The 23,751-nt window shown below is 44.6% G+C and overlaps 2 protein-coding genes across 7 annotated transcripts in view; one reads left to right on the top strand and one right to left on the bottom strand.

The window, feature by feature from the left end:
* Window positions 1-8,053: 8,053 nt before the first annotated feature.
* Window positions 8,054-23,751, bottom strand: part of rad51b (RAD51 paralog B) — an 87,308-nt gene continuing 71,610 nt past the window's right edge. For 5 of the 6 annotated variants that reach the window (XM_036985281.1, XM_036985279.1, XM_036985280.1 and 2 more), the window contains 2 exons: window positions 15,406-15,496; window positions 8,054-9,783 (listed from right to left, as the gene is read on the bottom strand). In XM_036985281.1, coding sequence (XP_036841176.1) covers window positions 9,471-9,783; window positions 15,406-15,496 — 404 coding nt within the window. In that variant the 3' untranslated portion in view covers window positions 8,054-9,470. The remainder of the gene's footprint in view (window positions 9,784-15,405; window positions 15,497-23,751) is intronic. The other variant, XM_036985278.1, reaches the window with a different exon arrangement.
* zfp36l1b (zinc finger protein 36, C3H type-like 1b) lies at window positions 16,995-22,713 on the top strand. The gene is made up of 2 exons (XM_036985285.1): window positions 16,995-17,259; window positions 19,696-22,713. The coding sequence occupies exons 1-2, from the start codon at window positions 17,209-17,211 to the stop codon at window positions 20,752-20,754; spliced, it is 1,110 nt and encodes a 369-aa protein (XP_036841180.1). The 5' UTR covers window positions 16,995-17,208; the 3' UTR covers window positions 20,755-22,713.

Raw genomic sequence — 23,751 nt, 5'->3', positions numbered from 1 at the left:
CTTTCTTTAACCTTTATTTAACTCGGCAAGTCAGTTAAGAACAAATTCATACTTACAATGACGGCCTACCAAAAGGCAAAAGGCCTCCTGCGGGGACGGGGGCCTGGGATTAAAATTAAAATAAATAAATGCAATATCAATATAAGACAAATCCCACATCACAACAAGATAGACAACACAACACTACATAAAGAGAGACCTAAGACAACAACATAGCAAAGTAGCAACACATGACAACACAACATGGTAGCAGCACAAAACATGGTACAAACATTATTGGGCACAGTCAACAGCACAAAGATCAAGAAGGTAGAGACAACAATACATCACACAAAGCTGCCACAACTGTCTGTAAGAATGTCCATGATTGAATCTTTGAATTAAGAGATTGATATAAAACTGTCCAGTTTGAGTGTTTTCTGCAGCTCGTTCCAGTCGCTAGCTGCAGCGAACTGAAAAGAAGAGTGACCCAGGGATGTGTGTGCTTTAAAGACCTTTAACAGAATGTGACTGGCAGAACGGGTGTTGTATGTGGAGAATGAGGGCTGCAGTAGATATCTCGGAGAGGCGGGAGTGAGGCCTAAGAGGGTTTTTATAAATAAGCATCAACCAGTGCGTCTTGCGATGGGTATTTAGTGATGACCAGTTTACAGAGGAGTATAGAGTGCAGTGATGTGTCGTATAAGGAGCATTGTCTGCAAATCTGATGGCCAAATGGTAAATAATGTCTAGCCACGCGACAGCACCCTTACCTGTTGATCTATAAATTATGTCTCCGTAATCTAGCGTGGGTAGGATCTGAATCAGGGTTAGTTTGGCAGCTGGGGTAAAAGAGGAGTGATTACGATAGAGGAAACCAAGTCTAGATGTAACTTTAGCATGCAGCTTTGATATGTGCTGAGAGAACGAGAGCACACCATCTAGCCTTACTCCCAAGTACTTGTATGAGGTGACTACCTCAAGCTCTAAACCCTCAGAGGTAGTAATACCATCTGTGGAAAAGGGGCTAAACCACATGACCTTCTTACCAAACCACATGACCTTTGTTTTGGAGGTGTTCAAAACAAGGTTAAGTGTAGAGAAAGCTTGTTGGACACCAAGAAAGCTTTGTTGTAGAGCATTTAGCACAAAATCCAGGGAGGGGCCAGCTAAGGAGTATAAAACTGTATCATCTGCATATAAATGGGTGAGAGAGCTTCCTACTGCCTAAGCTATGTTGTTGATGTAAATTGAGAAGAGTGTGGGGCCTAGGCTTGAGCCTTGGAGTACTCCCTCGGTGACAGGTTAGTGGCTGAGACAGCAGATTTCCTGACTTTATACACCGCACTCTTTGAGAGAGGATGATCTGTCAAAGTCAATTGGCTGGGGGAGGTTTACCGACAGTACTTTGGTCATGCAGAGTTGTGCTTAGATAGTAAATATATCGTTGTGTATGAAAGCAATTGAGGTGCCATTACTCATCAATCTCCCATACACAACCATTCATACTGTGTAAGAACTGCCTTCCTAGGACTTTTAACACCTTCTTTAGCCCCCCCCTCCCCCCAGCCCATTCACTTTGTTGACTGATCATTCCTCTCAAAAGCAGCCCCGATTGTCCCCTCATTGTCCCTAAACCCTACACTAGCTGGTCCCATTCAGTTGATACCTTTAACAACAAAGGCGTGTTGCCCTATGTCCCTTCCACAAAAAGTAGAAAATGCTAAGACCACAATCATGTCTTTCCAGGAGACGTGCAGTACCAGCAAATCTTCTGCAAGAGGAACAAACAGTTGGTGGTTAAGAAGCTCTACCACTTTAAGTACAAAGAGTCTCAGCATCCTCAGCCCACCATTGCCAGTGTACCGAAGCCAGATAAAGGACTATGGATGCATTCACACAGGCAGCCAATTCTGATATTTTTTTCACTAATTGGTCTTTTGACCAATCAGATCACTTCTGAAAAAGATCTGATGTGCTTAAGACCAATTAGTGGGAAAAATATTAGAATTGGGCTGCTTGTGTAAACACAGCTAGTGTGGCTCAGCATAATACCATGAAGAACAGGGGTCTCCAACTGTGTTCCTGGAGAACTACGTCCTGTAGGTTTTCGCTCCAACCCCAGGTGTAACAAACCTGGTTCAGCTTATTGAACAGCTAATTATTAGAATCAGGTGTGCTAGATTAGGGTTGGAGTGAAAACCTACAGGAGGGTAGCTCTCCAGGAACAGGGTTGGAGTGAAAACCTACAGGACGGTAGCTCGCCAGGAACAGGGTTGGAGTGAAAACCTACAGGACGGTAGCTCGCCAGGAACAGGGTTGGAGTGAAAACCTACAGGACGGTAGCTCGCCAGGAACAGGGTTGGAGTGAAAACCTACAGGACGGTAGCTCTCCGGGAACAGGGTTGGAGTGAAAACCTACAGGACGGTATCTCACCAGGAACAGGGTTGGAGTGAAAACCTACAGGACGGTAGCTCTCCGGGAACAGGGTTGGAGTGAAAACCTACAGGACGGAAGCTCGCCAGGAACAGGGTTGGAGAGGCCTGATGTAGAACCATCATTCAAAAAATATGCATATTTTCTATCAATGTTCTATATTTGTCTGCCCTTATGGATTCACAGAATATACGTATATAAGCTTTACAGCACTCTGTGGCATCAGACAGATGCTAGGCATTCAGATACCCAAAGAATGTTTGTTTATTTGTCAAGATCTAAAATACAGGAGTGGGTACACTATTTAATGCTAACTCAAGAGAACTGGGTATTCAACAACAATGCTATGTGGTAAAACTAACATACACGTTATTTTATGAACAGTGTAGTACAGTTCAGTGTGTCCGAGTGTGTCTCAGGTGTAGACAGACAAGTGCAGAGAACAGTAGTTACATATTGTTACACCCAGGGGTGAAAGTAGATTACATTTGTTTCCGGTATGGGACACCCAACTGTACGGATTATTATTTTTTTAATACTACAAATATTACAGGGTAGCCTACGCTGCTGACACTGACAAACAGCGTCATGTACTGTCATGTTGTGTCTTGTTTCTGTCCTTTCCCTTCACCCTGTCTCCCTCTGCTGGTCGTTGTTAGGTTACCTTTTCTCCCCCTCTTTTCCCCAGCTGTGCCTTGTCTCCTCCTAACTACCTCGTCACCCCTTTTCCCACCTGTTCCCTTTTTCCCTCTGATTAGTCCTCTATATCTCTCTCTGTTTCTGCTCCTGTCTTTGTCGGATTCTTGTTTGTGTTGTTCATGCCTGAACCAGACTATCGTCATGTTTGCTGCAACCTTGTCCTGTCCTGTCGGAACCTGCCGGTCCATCTGAGCCTACGTTTTGTTTTGTTATTAAAGAAGCTCTGTTTACGTTAATTCGCTTTTGGGTCCTCATTCACGCACCGTAACAGAAGAATCCGACCAAGAATGGACCCAGCGACTTCGGATCCTCTCCACTCAGCCGTCGAGATCCAGGGAGCGATGCTAGGCAGACACAAGCAGGAATTGTCTGCTGCTCGGCATGCCGTTGAGACCCTGGCCACCCAAGTCTCCAACCTCACAGAACAGGTTCACCATCTCCGCCTCGATCCACCGGCCACTTCCAGGGCTTTCGAATCTCCGGAGCCCAGAATCAATAACCCGCCGTGTTACTCTGGGGAGCCCACTGAATGCCGCTCGTTCCTCACCCAGTGTGATATTGTGTTTTCTCTCCAGCCCAACACTTACTCCAGGAGCACTGCTCGTGTCGCCTACGTCATATCTCTCCTTACTGGACGGGCTCGTGAGTGGGGCACGGCAATCTGGGAGGCAAGGGCTGAGTGTACTAACCAGTATCAGGACTTTAAGGAGGAGATGATACGGGTTTTTGATCGATCTGTTTTTGGGGAGGAGGCTTCCAGGGCCCTGTCTTCCCTATGTCAGGGTAATCGATCCATAACAGACTACTCTATTGAGTTTCGCACTCTTGCTGCCTCCAGTGGCTGGAACGAGCCGGCTTTGCTCGCTCGTTTTCTGGAGGGTCTCCGCGCAGAGGTAAAGGATGAGATTCTCTCCCGGGAGGTTCCTTCCAGCGTGGATTCCTTGATTGAACTCGCTATTCGCATTGAGCGACGGGTTGATCTTCGTCACCGAGCTCGTGGAAAGGAGCTCGCGTTCTCCGTTGCCCCCCTCTCCGCATCACTACCATCTTCCTCTGCCGGCTCGGGTGCTGAGCCTATGCAGCTGGGAGGTATCCGCATCTCGACTAAGGAGAGGGAACGGAGAATCACCAACCGCCTCTGTCTCTATTGCGGTTCTGCTGGTCATTTTGTCACTTCATGTCCAGTAAAAGCCAGAGCTCATCAGTAAGCGGAGGGCTACTGGTGAGCGCTACTACTCCTGTCTCTCCTTCAAGATCCTGCACTACCTTGTCGGTCCATCTACGCTGGACCGGTTCGTCAGCTTCCTGCAGTGCCTTAATAGACTCTGGGGCGGAGGGCTGTTTTATGGACGAGACCTGGGCTCGGGAACATGACATTCCTCTCAGACAGTTAAGGGAGTCCACGGCCTTGTTCGCCCTGGATGGTAGTCCTCTCCCCAGGATTCAGCGTGAGACGCTACCTTTAACCCTCACTGTTTCTGGTAATCATAGCGAAACCATTTCTTTTTTAATTTTTCGTTCACCTTTCACACCTGTTGTTTTGGGCCATCCCTGGCTAGTTTGTCATAATCCTTCCATTAATTGGTCTAGTAATTCTATCCTCTCCTGGAACGTCTCTTGTCATGTGAAATGTTTAATGTCTGCTATCCCTCCTGTTTCCTCTGTCTCTTCTTCACAGGAGGAGCCTGGTGATTTGACAGGGGTGCCGGAGGAATATCACGATCTGCGCACGGTGTTCAGTCGGTCCAGGGCCACCTCTCTTCCTCCACACCGGTCGTATGATTGTAGTATTGATCTCCTTCCGGGAACCACTCCCCCCCGGGGTAGACTATACTCTCTGTCGGCTCCCGAACGTAAGGCTCTCGAAGATTATTTGTCTGTAGCTCTTGCCGCCGGTACCATAGTCCCCTCCTCCTCTCCCGCCGGAGCGGGGGTTTTTTTTGTTAAGAAGAAGGACGGGTCCCTGCGCCCCTGCATAGATTATCGAGGGCTGAATGACATAACAGTGAAGAATCGTTATCCGCTTCCTCTTATGTCTTCAGCCTTCGAGATCCTGCAGGGAGCCAGGTTTTTCACTAAGTTGGACCTTCGTAACGCTTACCATCTCGTGCGCATCAGGGAGGGGGACGAGTGGAAGACGGCGTTTAACACTCCGTTAGGGCACTTTGAATACCGGGTTCTTCCTTTCGGCCTCGCTAACGCTCCAGCTGTCTTTCAGGCATTAGTCAATGATGTCCTGAGAGACATGCTGAACATCTTTGTTTTCGTTTACCTTGACGATATCCTGATTTTTTCACCGTCACTCCAGATTCATGTTCAGCACGTTCGACGTGTCCTCCAGCGCCTTTTAGAGAATTGTCTTTTTGTGAAGGCTGAGAAGTGCTCTTTTCATGCCTCCTCCGTCACATTTCTCGGTTCTGTTATTTCCGCTGAAGGCATTAAGATGGATCCCGCTAGGGTCCAAGCTGTCATTGATTGGCCCGTCCCTAAGTCACGCGTCGAGTTGCAGCGCTTTCTCGGCTTCGCGAACTTCTATCGTCGTTTCATCCGTAATTTCGGTCAGGTGGCAGCCCCTCTCACAGCCCTTACTTCTGTCAAGACGTGCTTTAAGTGGTCCGTTTCCGCCCAGGGAGCTTTTGATCTCCTCAAGAATCGTTTTACATCCGCACCTATCCTTGTTACACCTGACGTCTCTAGACAGTTCATTGTCGAGGTTGACGCGTCAGAGGTGGGCGTGGGAGCCATTCTTTCTCAGCGCTCCTTCTCTGACGACAAGGTCCACCCTTGCGCGTATTTTAATCATCGCCTGTCGCCGTCGGAACGTAACTATGATGTGGGAAACCGCGAACTGCTCGCAATCCGCTTAGCCCTAGGCGAATGGCGACAGTGGTTGGAGGGGGCGACCGTTCCTTTTGTCGTTTGGACTGACCATAGGAACCTTGAGTACATCCGTTCTGCCAAACGACTTAATGCGCGTCAGGCGCGCTGGGCGCTGTTTTTCGCTCGTTTCGAGTTCGTGATTTCTTATCGTCCGGGCTCTAAGAACACCAAGCCTGATGCTTTATCTCGTCTCTTCAGTTCTTCAGTAGCCTCCACTGACCCCGAGGGGATTCTCCCTGAGGGGCGTGTTGTCGGGTTGACTGTCTGGGGAATTGAGAGGCAGGTAAAGCAAGCACTCACTCAAACTCCGTCGCCGCGCGCTTGTCCCAGGAACCTTCTTTTCGTTCCCGTTCCTACTCGTCTGGCCGTTCTTCAGTGGGCTCACTCTGCCAAGTTAGCCGGCCACCCTGGCATTCGGGGTACGCTTGCTTCCATTCGCCAGCGCTTTTGGTGGCCCACCCGGGAGCATGACACGCGTCGCTTCGTGGCTGCTTGTTCGGTCTGCGCGCAGACTAAGTCCGGTAACTCTCCTCCTGCCGGCCGTCTCAGGCCGCTTCCCATTCCCTCTCGACCGTGGTCTCACATCGCCTTAGATTTTGTCACCGGACTGCCTTCGTCAGCGGGGAAGACTGTTATTCTTACGGTTGTCGACAGGTTCTCTAAGGCGGCTCATTTTATTCCCCTTGCTAAGCTTCCTTCTGCTAAAGAGACGGCACAAATCATCATCGAGAATGTTTTCAGAATTCATGGCCTTCCGTCAGACGTCGTTTCGGACAGAGGTCCGCAATTCACGTCTCAATTTTGGAGGGAGTTTTGCCGTTTGATTGGGGCTTCCGTCAGTCTCTCTTCCGGCTTTCACCCCCAGTCTAACGGTCAAGCAGAACGGGCCAATCAGACTATTGGTCGCATCTTACGCAGTCTTTCTTTTCGCAACCCTGCGTCTTGGTCAGAACAGCTCCCCTGGGCAGAATACGCCCACAACTCGCTTCCTTCGTCTGCGACCGGGCTATCTCCTTTTCAGAGTAGCCTCGGGTACCAGCCTCCGCTGTTCTCATCTCAGTTCGCCGAGTCCAGCGTCCCCTCCGCTCAGGCTTTTGTCCAACGTTGCGAGCGCACCTGGAAGAGGGTCAGGTCTGCACTTTGCCGTTATAGGGCGCAGACTGTGAGGGCTGCTAATAAGCGTAGAACTAAGAGTCCTAGATATTGTCGCGGTCAGAGAGTTTGGCTCTCCACTCAGAACCTTCCCCTTAAGACCACTTCTCGCAAGTTGACCCCGCGGTTCATTGGTCCGTTCCGTATTTCTCAGGTCATTAATCCTGTCGCAGTTCGACTTCTTCTTCCGCGATACCTTCGTCGCGTCCACCCGGTCTTCCATGTCTCCTGTATCAAGCCCGTTCTTCGCGCCCCCGCTCGTCTCCCCCCCCCCCCCCCCCCCCCCCCCATCCTTGTCGAGGGCGCACCCATCTACAGGGTCCGTAGGATTTTGGACATGCGTCCTCGGGGCCGTGGTCATCAGTACCTATGAGATTGGGAAGGGTACGGTCCTGAGGAGAGGAGTTGGGTTCCCTCTCGGGACGTGCTGGACCGTGCGCTGATCGATGATTTCCTCCGTTGCCGCCAGGTTTCCTCCTCGAGTGCGCCAGGAGGCGCTCGGTGAGTGGGGGGGTACTGTCATGTACTGTCATGTTGTGTCTTGTTTCTGTCCTTTCCCTTCACCCTGTCTCCCTCTGCTGGTCGTTGTTAGGTTACCTTTTCTCCCCCTCTTTTCCCCAGCTGTGCCTTGTCTCCTCCTAACTACCTCGTCACCCCTTTTCCCACCTGTTCCCTTTTTCCCTCTGATTAGTCCTCTATATCTCTCTCTGTTTCTGCTCCTGTCTTTGTCGGATTCTTGTTTGTGTTGTTCATGCCTGAACCAGACTATCGTCATGTTTGCTGCAACCTTGTCCTGTCCTGTCGGAACCTGCCGGTCCATCTGAGCCTACGTTTTGTTTTGTTATTAAAGAAGCTCTGTTTACGTTAATTCGCTTTTGGGTCCTCATTCACGCACCGTAACAAACAGATCATTAAAAACAATGTTGTCTGATCCATATAATGGTCCTACGAAAAGGGGTGACACAAATACAATATGACATCCATCTAACCTGGAGGAGGAAATTATTGCCCACAAACAAACAAAAGTGGCACCGACCCAATGATAAAGACAGTGAATATGCACACTCACCGGCAATACGGCCGATGTTCTCCCCTGGTGCCAACAAGATAGGCTACTCTTGGCTGAATTAAATTACGAATTTTGATAACTAAAAGACAAAATGGAGTCTTTTCATGTCAACTCTTACAGCAATAGCCATTTGCTTTCCAAACAGTTTTTCGTGATTGTATTTTTAAATATTGCGATATGCCTGGCTGGGTCTCTGCTTTTCACTGACAGTCGCAACTCAACACTCATCTATTTGGTATTTGCAGCAAGCACTGCGAAATAATTTAGATTTTAATTTTCTAATTTAATTTTTTTCCCGCCTTGATAAAATGTAAGTGTGCTCCTCAAACCACAACCCAATTTGGAGCGTATACCACCCAGTTTCCAGTCAATTCGCACATTTTTCATGCAGCTGACATACAGTAATGTTAAATAATGGTATGTTGTATTAATTGTGATAGGCCGACGTTTTAGCATACCACCTTACTTTCACCCCTGGTTACATGAGGTATTGTTATTTACCGAAAGATTTTTGCAGACATCTTGTCTATTTCAAGTCTTCTCTCATTGATTGAGACATGTGGGTGTCCTCCTCAAAGTGCTTTGTGTCATGATGGCAGAGACTTAGTCTCGATCAATGAGTGAGAAAACTCGAAATACACATGATGGAGGCGCACATATTGTTGGATTACTTATGGAGCAAAACCATTTTTGTTTTAATAACGGAGCAATTCAAACTGACCCCCTGCAACTGGACACAGACATTTTATGAGACTCCTGTTTCCCTGAATTAAGACAAAGACGGCATCAGTAAGGTTGGTTGAAAATTCTCTGTGCTAAACCAAACAGTACCTATCTTGTAAATCCCAGTAATGGATACCAAAAATCTTTGGTTAAATCTGGTGTAAGAATCTTTAACTACGATAACTGGTGATCAGCAGATGATGGGAGAGGTCATAATGAAACTGTCATTCGAAAAAAACACAGTAAGTTCAGGGAATACTTCTAAAACTGTGGGAGGAGTGTTATGGCAGTGCTGCCATTCAGCTTCTCATGAGTAATCTGCTTGAGTGGGATACATTTCATGGGATACAGTCCTGCTACAATGACACACAGGCAAAGGAATTCTGTTTCTGTATCTAGATTCTAATGCAGGAAGAAGCCCAGGCACCACATGATATTGCCTTAAAGACAAAAAACGAAATCAATTATACTCTATTCTACAGTTTGAACAACAGTTGATCTGTGCCAGTGTAACATGAACATTAGGGTAAACTAGTTGAACATGCATACATCTGCACAGGCACTGTTACGCGGAGTGGAACAGGGGAACCCAAGAGCAGACTCAGACGAGGAGACTGGGATGAAGTAAACAAGGTATTCATTGAAACACAGGGGGGAGATGGAGTGCAGGTTAGGGGAAGCTTGGGCGACTTGCTGGAAACCAGGTGCGGAGGCTGAGGCTGGAGCGAGGGGGTTGAGACAGGGTAAGCAGGTCCGGAGGGGAATCGAAGGGAGTAGTAGAGTGGGGAATCCAGGACAGAGGTGCAAGATGATGAGACAGGGACCAGAGGTAGACCGGGAAGAACTGTAGCGGAGAGGAAAACAGTGTCAGGCAAGAAAAACAAGCACAACAGGATAACAGGATCTGAATAGTAACAAACGGCTAGAACCTTAGACTGACTGAACAGAGATTACAATATGGCAGCGTGAAAGTGGCAGGGCTGAGTATTTGTAGAGGTCTTGATTATGGAACAGGTTGCAGCTGGTGGTGATCTGCTCTGACTCCAGCACAACTGTCTCCGCCCACACAATCACACACACAGAGAGAGAGGGAGTGGGTACTGGGGAGTGGAGGCAGGTCAAGGAGACACAGGATGAGAAGTAGAGGGCGGTGCAGGAGCAGATGTGACAGGCAAAGAGATTACATTTACAACAATATCTAGCCTAATAGTGTCACGTGTGCTCCCTCTCCGGCCTCTAGGTCACCAGGCTGCTCGTTATGGCTCACACCTGTCACCATTGATGCGCGCACCTGTGAGTCATCAGACTCACCTGGACTCCATCACTTCCCTGATTACCTTCCCTATATACAGTGCCTTGCGAAAGTATTCGGACCCCTTGAACTTTGCGACCTTTTGCCACATTTCAGGCTTCAAACATAAAGATATAAAACTGTATTTTTTTGTGAAGAATCAACAACAAGTGGGACACAATCATGAAGTGGAACGACATTTATTGGATATTTCAAACTTTTTTAACAAATCAAAAACTGAAAAATTGGGCGTGCAAAATTATTCAGCCCCTTTACTTTCAGTGCAGCAAACTCTCTCCAGAAGTTCAGTGAGGATCTCTGAATTATCCAATGTTGACCTAAATGACTAATGATGATAAATACAATCCACCTGTGTGTAATCAAGTCTCCGTATAAATGCACCTGCACTGTGATAGTCTCAGAGGTCCGTTAAAAGTGCAGAGAGCATCATGAAGAACAAGGAACACACCAGGCAGGTCTGAGATACTGTTGTGAAGAAGTTTAAAGCCGGATTTGGATACAAAAAGATTTCCCAAGCTTTAAACATCCCAAGGAGCACTGTGCAAGCGATTATATTGAAATGGAAGGAGTATCAGACCACTGCAAATCTACCAAGACCTGGCCGTCCCTCTAAACTTTCAGCTCATACAAGAAGACTGATCAGAGATGCAGCCAAGAGGCCCATGATCACTCTGGATGAACTGCAGAGTTCTACAGCTGAGGTGGGAGACTCTGTCCATAGGACAACTATCAGTCGTATATTGCACAAATCTGGCCTTTATGGAAGAGTGGCAAGAAGAAAGCCATTTCTTAAAGATATCCATAAAAAGTGTTGTTTAAAGTTTGCCACAAGCCACCTGGGAGACACACCAAACATGTGGAAGAAGGTGCTCTGGTCAGATGAAACCAAAATGTAACTTTTTGGCAACAATGCAAAACATTATGTTTGGCGTAAAAGCAACACAGCTCATCACCCTGAACACACCATGCCCACTGTCAAACATGGTGGTGGCAGCATCATGGTTTGGGCCTGCTTTTCTTCAGCAGGGACAGGGAAGATGGTTAAAATTGATGGGAAGATGGATGGAGCCAAATACAGGACCATTCTGGAAGAAAACCTGATGGAGTCTGCAAAAGACCTGAGACTGGGACGGAGATTTGTCTTCCAACAAGACAATGATCCAAAACATAAAGCAAAATCTACAATGGAATGGTTCAAAAATAAACATATCCAGGTGTTAGAATGGCCAAGTCAAAGTCCAGACCTGAATCCAATCGAGAATCTGTGGAAAGAACTGAAAACTGCTGTTCACAAATGCTCTCCATCCAACCTCACTGAGCTCGAGCTATTTTGCAAGGAGGAATGGGAAAAAATGTCAGTCTCTCGATGTGCAAAACTGATAGAGACATACCCCAAGCGACTTACAGCTGTAATCGCAGCAAAAGGTGGCGCTACAAAGTATTAACTTAAGGGGGCTGAATAATTTTGCAAGCCCAATTTGTCAGTTTTTGATTTTTAAAAAAAGTTTGAAATATCCAATAAATGTCATTCCACTTCATGATTGTGTCCCACTTGTTGTTGATTCTTCACAAAAAAATACAGTTTTATATCTTTATGTTTGAAGCCTGAAATGTGGCAAAAGGTCGCAAAGTTCAAGGGGGCCGAATACTTTTGCAAGGCACTGTATGTCACTCCCTTAGGTTCATTCCCCAGGCGTTATTGTTTCTGTTCCAGTGTCATGTCTGTTCGTGGTTCTTGTTCGTGTGCTCCCTCTCTGGCCTCTAAGTCACCAGGCTGCTCGTTATGACTCTCACTTGTCACTATTTAAACACTCACTCCCTGAACTTGCTTGCCGACTCTCAGCGCACTCGTTACAAATAGAAAGAAATATGGCATAACCCTCAACAATTGAACAGTGACAAGACCGTACAAATGAGCATACTGTAGGTAGGTATGCAGACAGTATCTACCTACAGCCATGTCTATCAGGCATGCTTAGGCAAATATTCTTTATAGTAAACCAGCTTCATTTTTAGAGATATACAACTGTAAATTGTTGCATTATTATTTCTCCTCATTGTTTGCTAGGTAACTTAGCTAGCTAGCTTGCTAGATATACAATACTTGATATTTAAATCTGTTTGGAATCCTTTCTTGCGTCATGCCTATAATTCTGTGAGATTGAAATGCATCCAAGTTCATAATCATAACTGATGTCAACCCTCGTCAATTGTGTTCCATAGCTAGCTAGTGAAATTATTTACAGTTGCTGATGTTATACTTGTTTGCTAACGAGCAGTGGTGTAAAGTACTTAAGTAAAAGTACTACTTAAGTCGTTCTTTGGGGTATCTGTACTTTACTTTACTATTTCAATTTTTTTTAAATGTACTTCTACTCTACTACATTCCAAAATAAACACTGAAAGTACTTTCTACATTTTGAATGCTTAGCAGGACAGAAAAATGGTCAAATTTCTGCACTTATCAAGAGAACATGCCTGGTCATCCCTACTGCCTCTGATCTGGCGGACTCACTAAACACAAATGCTTAGTTTGTAAATGATGTGTCAGTTTTGGAGTGTGTCCCTGGCCATCCGTAAATAAAAAATAAAAAACATCTGCTTTATTTAATATAATGAATTTGAAATGATTTATACTTTAACCTCTAATACTTAAGTACATTTTAGCAATTACATTTAATTTTGATACTTAAGTAGATTATAAAACATATACTTTTAGACTTTTACTCAAGTAGTATTTTACTGGGTGATTTTCACTTGAGTCATTTTTTATGAAGGTGTCTTTACTTTTACTCAAGTATGACAATTTGGTAGTTTTTCCACCACTGGATACAAGGCGTGGTGCATAACAAGTTAGCAGGCTCCAGGCTAGCCAACTCTAGCTAGCCAACTCCAGTCATACGCTAACATTTGCTGGTAAACCTAGCTTTAGGTGGATGGTTGTAAACATTGTAGCTTGCTGTTTAGTAGCTAGCCATATCTACCACTAAAAAGAGAAGAGGTTTTACAATCGAGATACAAAAGATATCTGATTATAAACCTCTTTTCTATTTTCTCTTTGTTTATTTTTATTTTTTCCCCCAAGTCAGTCTTGTACCATCGCTGCAATTCCCATAGTGACTCGGGAGAGGTGAAGGTGTCTGTCTATTTCAGACCTTATGGCATTTTTCAAGGATGAGCATAAGAGCACTAAAAGAGGAGAAGACCACTAAGTCTGGCCATGTGGAGAAGTGTAGCTATAGTGAAGGGAATCTTACCAGTTTGGTCAGGGCCAGCATGAGGGATAAAGTTTATCCTGTGTCAGTGAATGTAGCTGTTAAGTTTGAGCATCTTAGCAATACAATTTGTTCTATACAGCTGTCAACATTCTATAAGAAAAGAGCCACTTAATCAATTATATAATCATTAACCAGATTACCCCAGATACCAGACTTTGATGAGTGATAACTCAGCTCTTGAATGGTATTATTGATGATATTTAATCTAAAAATCTATTGACATTCAGAATTGACTTTGTTTTGACATCCAGCCTGTACTGTTTCATGACCAGAGACAAATCTTCAAAGGCACAGTATTTATATTTTTTGAGTGGTACATGCAGTCACACAGTCTTGATTTATAGGATCCTTCCCACTATATGATTGATATGTCAAGTGGTAAAATCCCAAGTTATCAATAAACAAATTCAAAGAAGAAAACTGCACTTGTCCTCATGTGAAAATTACAGTTGATTAAATATTCTACAGCTGTAATGTCATCAACCAAATCCAACTTTATTTATACAGCGCATTTCTTACAACGAATGCATTTCAAGGTGTTCAAAGTCATGCATGGAAAGTCATGTGGCACTTAACATCCTTCCTCTTGGCAGGCCTCTATTGGTGACCAGGGGATTCTCTCTACCACATGGGAATGCCTCCGTGAAGCTCATCAGTGTAGCCATGCAGCCAATTTTGGCAGTTCCCAATATCGGCCGTACGGATGTGGAGTGCAAGTGGAGGAAGCCAACCATGCCCAACCAGGTGCAGTCAGTTAGTGAAGGACCTGCACTAGGCTGAAGACTACAACCCTCTGTTCCGAGAGCCCACAGAGGAGGATCTTCAGTGGCTAAGGAACCGTCTCCGGGGCAGGTTCAGTGGAATATCATGTCTCCTTGTACCTGAGCCACAACAACCTCTACCCTCTCTGTCATCATTGTCTGTACCGGACATAGTTAAAAAAAAACAAGGGCACCTGAGGCATGGAGGCATCCTGGCTGGCATGATGCTGTCGGTGGAGAAGCAGGAGGCTATAGGGCAGATAACAGTTGGACAGAGCACCAACCCCAACTGGCACACCAAGAGGAAAGGGAGGTTGACGGCCAGCAATTATGGAACAGTGGTTAGGGCCAAGCGAGTTACTGCTTCGTTGCTAAAAAGGGTCCTTAGATCAGTCGTTGGATGAGGTGTTGTCTGTAAAGTGGGGCACAGATAATGAAGAGAAGGGCACCAGACCATCCAGTGAGGCATCACGGCAAATGACCACATAGACGGATGTGCAGGAGTCAGGGATTTGGGTCACGGGGTCTTGGATCCCGTAGGCCTCGCAGGATGGTCTGGTGGACAACACAGCAGTGTTGGATTTCAAGTGTCCCTATGGTGCAAGGTACCTTACCATTGACGAGGCAGTAAAGTCGAAGAATTTCTATTTCATGGACGGAGGGTCTTAAAGCCTCTGAAGACCATCCTTACTGGCACCAGGTCTAAGATCAGCTCCACATCACTGGAAGGGACATCTGCTTCTTCGTTGTGTGTACCACCAAAGCTTCCATCACCATCCCCATCTGGCGTGACGACATCTGACAGATTCATATTGCTCCTCTTGTCAGTACCCGTTTTCAGGGAAGACAATGGTCCAAAAATATTCCACATAGTTCATACACACACACACTAGGCTCCCAGAATAGGTTATATTCCATACAAGTTTTGCTCAAAGCATCCAACTAAAGTAATGTAAGTTCAACCACAAAGGCTGGTCTGAGTGCATCTCAGTTTCATTCAGTAGGTCAAAACAATTCACATTGTATTCTATCATGGGCACAGTGGGAATTTATATCTGTGACGATTAAATGATGTCTTTCCCTCAGAGTGAGAGAGTACATCACATCCAGCATACTTGCTGAGGGTGTGGTTGATCATTTCTCTTTCCCGCCGGGAAATGACAGCTACAGACCCGAGTGTTGTCACTGGGTTTCTGGTCCGCACATCTGAAAGACAAAAAAAAAGTTACTTTTACTAGCTAGCTACGTTGATTGCTAAAATGATAACATCTATACTAAAATACCATAACTCACAGACTTGACTATAGTAACGGTAAAATGGACTGGGCTTCGGTCTATCTGCACATTTACTATCCTGCTATGTAGATCGGGATTTCTGCTGGGATGGAGGAGTTATCTGGAATGCTCAACTAGATGATCAGGACAGTCTAGGGTACTACATGCCCGAAGAGGTGAAGTATTGTGATGAGCTATACGACTGCTCTTCTTACTCTACACTAATTCTCAAGAGGAAAGTTCAAATCCTCAGCCGTACGTAAGGTCACTGAGGAGGACCAACAGTGATAGGAGGATCGTCTGAAAGGGACTGGCATGTAGGGATGTAACATAATAATTTTTTAAAAGGCTTTTCAACCATAATTTGCAAATAAATTCATTAAAAATCCTACAATGTGATTTTCAGGATTTTTTCCCCCCTCATTTTGTCTGTCATAGTTGAAGTGTACCTATGATGGAAATTACAGGCCTCTCTCATCTTTTTAAGCGGGAGAACTTGCACAATTGGTGGCTGACTAAATACTTTTTAGCCCCACTGCATTTAATTTAAGTGCCAGACCTACTGTCCTTTCAAATCCACATGTTTCAGTTGAGTAGTTAGGTTCTTGCAGAACCCCCACCAACTAAGGAGGTTTTTCAATTAATCCCACCTCCTGTGGGGTTCTTGGAATAACCTATTGGGGGCAATTTTCAGTGCCAAGAATCCTAAGGTTCTTTGAAGAACTTTGAGGATCTTAGAAGAACCCTTGTTGATCCCCTCATTTTTAGTCTACCCGAAACTCAGCGAGATGGCAGTGAAGACGTTAATCCCCTTTTATTCTACCTACTTATGTGAGACCAGCTTCTTCTCTCTTGCTGCAAAAATATATAAATATCGCAGCAGACTGGCTGTTAAAAACACCTTGAGTGTCCCTCTCCTTTCCCCAAGGTTTGAACTGTTGGTTTCCAGGAGACAGACACACCCGTCTCAATGATTAGGTGAGTCAAAAATCTTGTACTATTCAATGATTTTTTGTTGGTATATATCGATAGAAGGAAGATTCAGTTGTTACATTGTTTTTATTGACAGCACAGGTAATACGATTGTGTCTTACAACTCAGTTATTTCTGTACGGTCTTGTCATTTATAAACAGACAGCCCCAGAACACAGCCCATAAACAGAGCCCCTGAAGACCGCCCATGAAGAAAGCACAGAGAGCGACGCTGTCCATGACTACAACACAGACAGACACATGCAGGCAAAAATATAGACAGACAAACAAAGAGGAAACCAAGTAAATACATAATTCATTCATTTTTATAAAGAAAAAGCGAGTTTCCATAATGTTTTACCAAAGCGGTCCCCAGAGGAATAAGGCCATGCCTTGCTGGTCCCTGGGCCCAAAAAAGTTTGAAAAAGGGCTGCTCTGACAAGCAAGAAATAAGTGGTGAGGGCAGACAGTTACTTGTGTCAATCACACTCAGGCCCCTCCCAGCAGACATAACCATGCATAGAGCTTTTAAAAGGGAACTGCGCACAACTGTTGCAGGACAGAGGGGGCTCTCTGCAGGGCAGAAAGAACACTTCAATCTGGACTTACCACCAGCCCTGTGCTTTAGATAAATTATTTTATATTTACTTTACAGTATCCACTCAGCAAAAATGACTGCAAGTATCGCTTCTCCTTTCTTCGACTACAACGAAATGAACAAGGTAATGAATGTGTATTGCTTGCTTCTAGCTGAGGGCTAGCTAATTGCTAGCTAGCTATCTTGGTTAGCTTCGCCTAGTTCATTTAACTTTTTTTCCGGGGTTCAGCAAACGTTAGCGAGTGTTCTTTACACGTTTTGGATCGTAAGTGACAAACTGATGACAAAGTATAAAGTGTTAACTGGCCGCTAACAATTCAGTACTTTAATAATTAGCTAGCTTACCAGGCAAAATAAGTTATCGCTGCTTCTGTCACATGTTCTTGAGTAGTTAGCGTCGCGAATGTATCATTTATTTTAAATGTTAGTTTATGGTTATTTATTAACTAAGTGATCGCAAAAATGAATCTTTGAACATGCAATACGTAGCTATCTGAGTTCACATCGCATGGCATGCCAGCTATTTTGGTTGAAAATGAGCAACAGGCGGATTCAACCCTAGCTGCTACTAGTTGTCTTGCAACAATTTACGCGCTTTTGTGTGCAAGCTGTGCTGTCTCGCACGGATAACGTTATGGAAATCTCACACACACACAGTACGAATTGTAAACAGTTGTGCCTAAGTACCAAAAATATTGTCTACAAAGGTTACATGTCAGCATTTGACTACTGTGTATCTCTATAGCTAATGGCTTTTGAATTAGATTACCCGAGGTTTACTGGTTATCGTTTTGAATCTATTGTATTATCTAAGATGTCGAACTATGTAAAAGGCATTGGTGCCTATCTCTAGGCAGGGCATACCAGTTTTGCTGATTCTTCTCATCAAAATAAATCACAGCACGTTTTTGGACATATTCAGCATTACCTGATTTGAAGTACAATACCATTGGAAATTCATGATGAAAGGTCATGTTTATATTCTTAATTTAAATTGAAATGCTGTCGCTGCTTCAAAAAACACATTTTGATAAATAGCCCAATGTCAATAGTTTATTTTGTTTTATGTCCAAATCAATAACCAGTATGCAGAAAAGGTGAAACAGAAAGTACTATGTTTATCTACACATGTGAAACCATAGTAATAATATTACATGTCGTCTTTTTTAAAAAACGAGGACCTTATCACTGGTTAGAGGACAACCTGAATGTTGCATTTTTGATAGACGTCACCAAAACAAAAGAAACCCAACACTTGTCAATACTCATATCGATTGTCATGTTTAAAATCAATTAGCTAGTGGGGGGGGGGGGGAGATGATGAGGTTTCACGTCCTGTTAAAACTAACACAGCTCAAAAAGCCACTCGTAATCTGGAAATAATGTGTACATCACTTGTTGTTAATCACTTCCATCGATATTATGCTGAAATCAATAGAAATCAACGTTTTGGAGTGTAGTGCTGTTTAAATTAACACTTCAATGGCCACACCGAATCATGGAATAACCTATACATGGTTGGTTAGATGAGAACTTTTGGAATGTCTGATGTTGATTGACTTGACATTAGAAGAAGCTAACCACTTAGCAAGATGACTAACTAGCTACAAAATTAGCTAACCAAATGCTGAACTGCAGAGCATTTAGCACATTTTAGGCAGTAATTTAAGTTATGCGATATCTAGCTTGTAACGATTTTGGTTTGAATTCTACACGGTAACAAGATCACCTGGCTGCACAACAGTGAGTGAGTGACTCAAGAGACTGGGGACCTGTTAACTTTATATTGTGACCTGTGAAATGAACAAAATCTTCAATCTCAAGGTATTGCACACGTTGACTACAGGTATTTACTTAAGTAGATACAAATAGATGTGTATGTGTTTCAACAGTATTGAAAAACCATCCCGTGGCTATTTCCAAATACGCCGGTATAACACCTACTAATCTGAGGTAAAAAAGGATGTATAATTCCACTTAATTTAATTGGGTGAAATTGCAAGCTTGTTTAAGGTAGTAAAACAAACTGTCCACATTAGGGGAAATTGGCACAATATAAAATCATTTAATATGTCAAAATAATTCAACATGTCAATTTATGATGATAGTATGTTTCCTACTCAAACAGTTGCAACAATGACATTGTCACTCATTTAACCATTTAAAGTGTTGGGGGGGGATCTCAATCTATCTGGGTGCTTTAGACTAGAGCCCCTATAGCATCTGTGCAGCAGCCTGCGGGTTTGCGGTCTGTACTATCACTGTTGCGCCAACATCCTATGGCCATAATTGTTTGGCAGTGCTTTTTATTTGATTGACAGCTTGTTAGAGTAAACGGATTGCACAATTCTCTTTAACTTGTGACTTTGGAGACCAGTCTTTCTATAGTGCTGTTGAACTAGTAAGTATGTCATTAAGATCCTGGCTCTGCTTTTGTAATGGGTCTGGACTGTAACCTAACACGGCTAGCTCCAAACTTTTTGGGAGAATTGAAGGGGTATTTTATTTTTTCAGTACTGATTGACACTTTTATTAAGTATGACTGTTCTTTTCTTTGCAGAACAATAAGATGTTTAACTACAACAACAATACTTTCGGTGGGCCCCACTCCACATCTGTCCCAGTCTGCACTGGTGCCAACAACCCTCCCTCTTGCCCCCCCACTGGTTCCCTGCTGGACAGGAAGGTAGTGGGGGCCCCCTCTGCAGGGGGCAGTGGGCTGTTCCAGCGCCGCCACTCTGTCACCCTCCCCAACACCAAATTCAACCAGAATCAGTTCATCAACAGTCTCAAGGCTGACCCCTCCTCGCTCCTGATTGGTGGTGGCAGTAACAACAAGGAGAACCGCTTTCGGGACCGCTCCTTCTCCGAGACAGGGGATCGCCTCAAGCCGGGCAGCCAGCTTCAGTGCCTTGGCGGCGGGCAGGGCCAGCAGCAGCAGCAGGTCAACTCCAGCCGCTACAAGACGGAGCTGTGCCGGCCCTTCGAGGAGAACGGCACTTGCAAGTACGGCGACAAGTGCCAGTTTGCCCACGGCATGCACGAGCTGCGTAGCCTGAGCCGCCACCCAAAGTACAAGACGGAGCTGTGCCGCACCTTCCACACCATCGGCTTCTGCCCCTACGGCCCGCGCTGCCACTTCATCCACAACGCAGAGGAACGCCGCGGCCCGCCGCCACCGTTCTCCACTTTCAACAAGATGGAGCGCCCCCGCCTCCAGCACAGCTTCAGCTTCGCCGGTTTCCCCAGCCAGGGCGGTCTACAAGACAGCCCCACCTCGGTCACCCCGCCACCCATTTTCTCCACAGAGGACCTGGGCGAGTGGCCCAGCAACCCCTTCACCTACTCCAGCCAGGAGTTGGTCAATCTGTTTGGCCCGAGCCTAGTAGGGGGGCCCCCTGTCTTGGAGCCCAACCTGCTGGCCCCGGCGCCGCACTCCCCCAATACCCCCTGCTTCTTCCGGCCCATGTCGGAGTGTCCCCCCAGCCCCCCGGACTCTCTCTCCGACCAGGAGGGCTACCAGAGCAGCCTGGGCAGTCAGAGCGGTTCTGAATCCCCCAGCCTGGATGCCTCGCGCCGCCTGCCCATCTTCAGCAGGCTCTCCATCTCTGATGATTAGAGAGCCTACACCCCCGGTGCCTGGGATGGATGCATGGAGTGAGAAAGTGAGTGCCTGTCTCCCCACGGTCCTGTCCCCCTCGTCTCCTGGCCTTGTTTACAACCCAGAAGTGGACATGATTCTGTGTAGCAGTGTTGTAGCCACTGAGTCCAATCAGAAAACTCAGCTACCCCCCCCCCACCCCATCTCAGATGCCTCCAATTAGCCAATCGAGGTGTTTTTGTTTTACCCAAACAATCATTCAGCCAAGTGGTCACTCAAGAATCGTGAGTAGCAAGTTGGCCCTGGGTGAAGTGCTACAATAACGGTGAACAGTAGAAATCAGAGGGGATGGATAAGGTCTGTGGGAAGTTTCAGTATGTCCCAAGGCAGGATTTCCCTGTCGTTTTGTGTGTAGCGGTGCTGCATATCTTCACTTTGCCATTGCTGCCTGTGCCACAGCTATCTTCAAACATCCCATACTTTTACATCTCAAGAGGACTTGTGACAAATTTGTGCTCCATTTTTTAAAAAGGGTCACATTTCTCGTCAAGTTAAACCATAAAAAAAAATGATTGGACGACCAGATTAAATGAAGTGCCTTGGTGTTGTCCGATCAATGTGCGGGACTACAATTGTTACTTTTTCCACGTCCTAATGATTGCAAAAAAATATTTTTCAGCTTTTTTTTTTTTTTATAAAAAAAAGTATATTATTATGAGGACTAGACAAACACAGGTGTTTAAAAAAAAATTTTTTTTTAGAATCAGGGCTGGAAGAGTTTATCATTTTCTTTTGGCGCTACTAAGAATCCTTAGTAAATGTCTACTGGTCTGTTTGGTTTCTTTAGTTGTGTGGAAGGAGTAGGACTGTTCATCAATGTAAACTGGTCGTTAAACATTCATATGTAAGCTTGGCCTGTCCCCCCCCCTTCTCCTAGCCCCCACTCGGCTCAATAGCTGACTGAGATGACACCTCAGTCACCGCTGTCAAATCACATGAGCGCCATGCTCTCCCATCGATTCCACCTTGTTCAACTATATTGTTTTGTAAAACCTTCAAACGGAAGGTTTGCTTGTCACTGCTTATTTAACTTATCAAAATGTATTTATTGCTGATCTTAAAGCATTTTTTTTTATTTTGTATTTATCTGGATAATGAAACGATAGAATATATTTTCTTTTATGTTAAATTATGATCTTCCGTATTAATCGTAAGATTGTGAAGACTTTTTTTTTTTCTTTTTTTTTACAGGTAATATATTATACTGCAATGACATTTTTTGTTTTGTAACTACACTTTGATTTATTTTGAAAGTGAATCTTAATTTAAATACAAAAATGCAAATGTTTTTGCGTTTATATTTATTGTTTTTCCTCTTCCCTGATATTGGATTGTGGTTTTCAGGTTCTCTATTTTGATGTCTTAATTTCTCTTCCAGTTGTGGTCTGCAGCAGCCCTCGAAGGCCCTCTAGAATGTAGACGAAGTTGAGTAACAGTCCTCTTCCTGTTAATTCACTGTCCCTTTGACTGGGAAAAAAATATACATTTTAGTATTTAAGAAGTCACTTAGCCTATATAACCAGCAGTTATGCTGTAAATGACAAATAGAAAGCTCTTATTTTAATTAGTTATGGACGCTCACCTATTCCGCAATACCATGCATACATTTACTAGCACTTTTAGTTGATGTGTTGTTGGACCACTCGTTCCCATAAGTGCCTATCGAATACATTCCAGGTATCCCCAAGTGTTGTGCCTTTATCACATGTTTTATAACACAGCAGATTTAAGCCCGAACTTGTAGTTAAGTATAAAGGTTAACAGGATTGACACATGACATGAAAAGCAACAGTTGAATGTATTCTTTATAGCAGCTGTTGCTGTTCACTACAGTAGTTTATTTGTTCTCATGTATTTTTTTTTTTAATGACAGATTGCAGTTTAAACTTAACTAATAAAACCCATATTTCTATTGAACATCTGTCTTCCTGATTGACAAGGCTGAGGTTGGCTACATTTTTGTTGTATTATCACTGTTTATGTAATGACATATACAGCAACCATCACATGATTAGGGTGAGAGAATATTTATCAGTGGAGAAAGCAGCCCATGTACTAGAAGCTGGCTCTGTTTGGGCTGGGCATTGAAGGGGAACCATAGAGTTCATATGGGTGAAGCGGTGCTATTGAAATCTTGAGCAAACAGCCCTGCTTGTTATCCTACCACATCTTTGACTTATCTTGCTACAGTCTCTACACCAGCAAACTGGGGAACTTTGTTTGAAAGTTCCCATTGAAAAGCTACACACACACACACACACACACACACAAATAGTCAGACCAAAAAATTACTTAAACAGTTTTCCAGGAAAACATTTCCAAGACAGGAAATCCAACTTCTGTGCTTTCTCTCTCTCTGAAACTATTGTTGAGGGTTGGTGTGCTGCTCTACTGTGATTTAAAGAAACTGAGGAACAGCAGCCACAACTTTCAGTGTTGCTACTTCTCGTCTTGAGGCCCTAGATCAGCCTTTCACCATGGTTACTGTAAGGTAGGAGACTTTAGCTTTTACAGTGTTGACTCTCCCATGTGTTTTGGACAAGATTTCTCCCAGTCCCTCAGTTAGGCCTGTTACAGCTGATGAATTGCAGGTTCAGTTCATTTGTTATTCCACACTAGGCAGAGCCAGGGCTGGTTCCCCTGAGGCCTGGACTTATCTCCAATTTCCTCACAGAGACAAGTTAGGAACCCGGCTGCTCCATTAGTCTAAGTCAATTCAAACTTAAAGCAAAACAGTGGGGCTGCATGGAATGGTACTCAGGTTTTCATTGTAGTATGCTAAGCAAAAACATCTCTTGTTTCACTTCTTACCTCATGCGCCTGCTACGACCTTGTTGGTTTAGTACTCTCTCGGCTGCCTTAACCCTTTTGAATGTAGCCTAGAAACCAAACCACTACCTGCTAATGACTGAAACACCCAAGGTGTGACACTTTTTACTAGAGAGAAGTGTACTT

This window comes from Oncorhynchus mykiss, chromosome 8 (assembly GCF_013265735.2).
Source record: "Oncorhynchus mykiss isolate Arlee chromosome 8, USDA_OmykA_1.1, whole genome shotgun sequence".
Lineage (NCBI taxonomy): Eukaryota > Metazoa > Chordata > Actinopteri > Salmoniformes > Salmonidae > Oncorhynchus > Oncorhynchus mykiss.
Note: the sequence above shows the minus strand (reverse complement) of the source record. Positions and strands in the feature narration are given on the sequence as shown.

Bases quoted from the DNA above. Each gene is read 5' to 3' on its own strand.
- zfp36l1b (XM_036985285.1), top strand. From the start codon at position 17,209: ATGACTGCAAGTATCGCTTCTCCTTTCTTCGACTACAACGAAATGAAC. The intron at 17,260-19,695 runs GTAATGAATGTG...TTTTCTTTGCAG, and splicing joins ACTACAACGAAATGAACAAG to AACAATAAGATGTTTAACTA.